Source organism: Manis pentadactyla, chromosome X, assembly GCF_030020395.1.
Source record: "Manis pentadactyla isolate mManPen7 chromosome X, mManPen7.hap1, whole genome shotgun sequence".
Taxonomy (NCBI): domain Eukaryota; kingdom Metazoa; phylum Chordata; class Mammalia; order Pholidota; family Manidae; genus Manis; species Manis pentadactyla.
In genome coordinates this window covers 79403077-79404811 of record NC_080038.1, presented here as the reverse complement: position 1 = coordinate 79404811, position 1735 = coordinate 79403077, and the positions used below count along the sequence as shown (strand labels likewise).

General features: G+C 41.3%; 1 protein-coding gene across 1 annotated transcript; it reads left to right on the top strand.

The window, feature by feature from the left end:
• The first annotated feature begins 620 nt into the window (after nucleotides 1–620).
• On the top strand, nucleotides 621–950 carry LOC130681746 (60S ribosomal protein L3-like). The gene has a single exon (XM_057495270.1). The coding sequence runs from the start codon at nucleotides 621–623 to the stop codon at nucleotides 882–884; it is 264 nt and encodes an 87-aa protein (XP_057351253.1). The 3' UTR covers nucleotides 885–950.
• The last annotated feature ends 785 nt before the right edge of the window (nucleotides 951–1735 follow it).

The following is a 1735-nucleotide window of genomic DNA, read 5'->3' as shown; positions in this document are numbered from 1 at the left end:
TTTCAAAATAGTCTTGGGGGAGTCCTGGAAGTCTTCATTAATGAAGAGATCTCTATCTTAAAGGAAACCATAAAATTTATCACCATAACTAAGATATAGCTGAATGTGAAAGGTGAATCATTAATAACTACACCAAGGCATCAGCCCAAAATTACATAATTACAGGAGAAGTGGAACATATGGTCAACCTATTTATTTTATGTCTGAAGGATAACTTAGAGCTAACCAGGTAAAAAACAGAAGTTGGTAGAAGCAAGCTAGGATCAGAGATGAAGCTGAAGAAAGAAATAGAGGCCAAACAAACAATACAGGCCCATTTAATGGAATATCAGGGAAGAGTTGTAAGCAGAGGACTTGTATAATCAAATTTATTGAGTTGTAATGTGGAGCACAAATCAGAAGGGAGCAAAACTAGAGATCAAATATTTCAAGTAGATTGAAATAATTTCAGTGAAATTGATGGCTTGGACTAGGATAGTCTAGTTAATTGGAAAAATATTAATGGATTCAGGATGCCTATGAAGTAGAACTGGTAGTACCTGGTGTTGCTTGCATATGGGATTAGAACAAAAAAGAGGGATAATGTATGACTCAAATTTGAGGCTTAACCAATCTCATGGATGGGTGGCTTTGTCCACTATGGTGAAGTGACCAATGACTTTGTCATGCTGAAAGGCTGCGTGGTGGGAACCAAGAAGCGAGTGCTCACCCTCCGCAAGTCCCTGCTGGTGCAGACCAAACGGCGGGCCCTGGAGAAGATTGACCTGAAGTTCATTGACACCACCTCCAAGTTTGGCCATGGCCGCTTCCAGACTATGGAGGAGAAGAAAGCGTTCATGGGACCACTGAAGAAAGACCGAATTGCAAAGGAAGAAGGAGCTTAGAGTTAGGAGCAGGTTGTGCAGCTGGTGGGATCTGAATAAAAATTAACTTTGCTCTGAAAAAAAAAATTAAGCACAAAGAAGAAATAAATGGAATAGCTTTTGAAGAAAGATAATGAGTTCTGTTTGGGCTATATAAAACAGTCTGTTGATTTCCTGTCCTTTATGTCCTCCGTCCACCTCTGAGTTTACTTGCCACTGATATAGATAGTTCCTGTGCACAGGGACTATTTCAAGTGCCGGTGTCTTCCAACTTCTCCATTGAGCTTCCATGCTAAGTCCACTCAGAGCAACTCAGAAGGGTTGGAGAATTAATACTATCAAGGGAAATTGGAAAGCCACAACTGCCAGACTCTCTCAGGAAGAAGGATGTATGAGTGTTTCCCATAAACTGCATGCGGGCCAAACATGAGAGAGTTGACCACAGAGTGCCTTAGATATAATTCCTGAGAGTAACTGGAAGGGCAAAGGGTTCTTTCTGAAGGAAGCTGGAAATTATACTGCCATATGCCTGTGGGAGGAGTTAAAAGCAGCTGACCAGATTAGGAGAGCATTTACTCATGTCAAGGGAATTGCAGATGAGAGATCATCAGTAATGCGAGTGGGGTGCACGGTTCTGAAGAACTCCTGAAAGTCCCCAAGAATGCCAGCATGCACTAAAGGGTCTGTGAGGCACGGAGAATGCATGGAAACAGATTATACAACATTGTTAGTCAGGTAAGAACTTTGCTGCTCATGTTACCTCTTCAGTCTCCTCTTAATCTGGAGGAGTAAGAAAGTAAAAAGAGCCAATAGGGGAGAAAGATTATAAATACTGTGCAAAAAAGGAAAAAAAAAAAGTCATGCTGCTGGCT

What these genes read in the sequence shown, in the direction of transcription:
- LOC130681746 (XM_057495270.1), top strand. Translation starts at nt 621, where the DNA reads ATGGGTGGCTTTGTCCACTATGGTGAAGTGACCAATGACTTTGTCATG.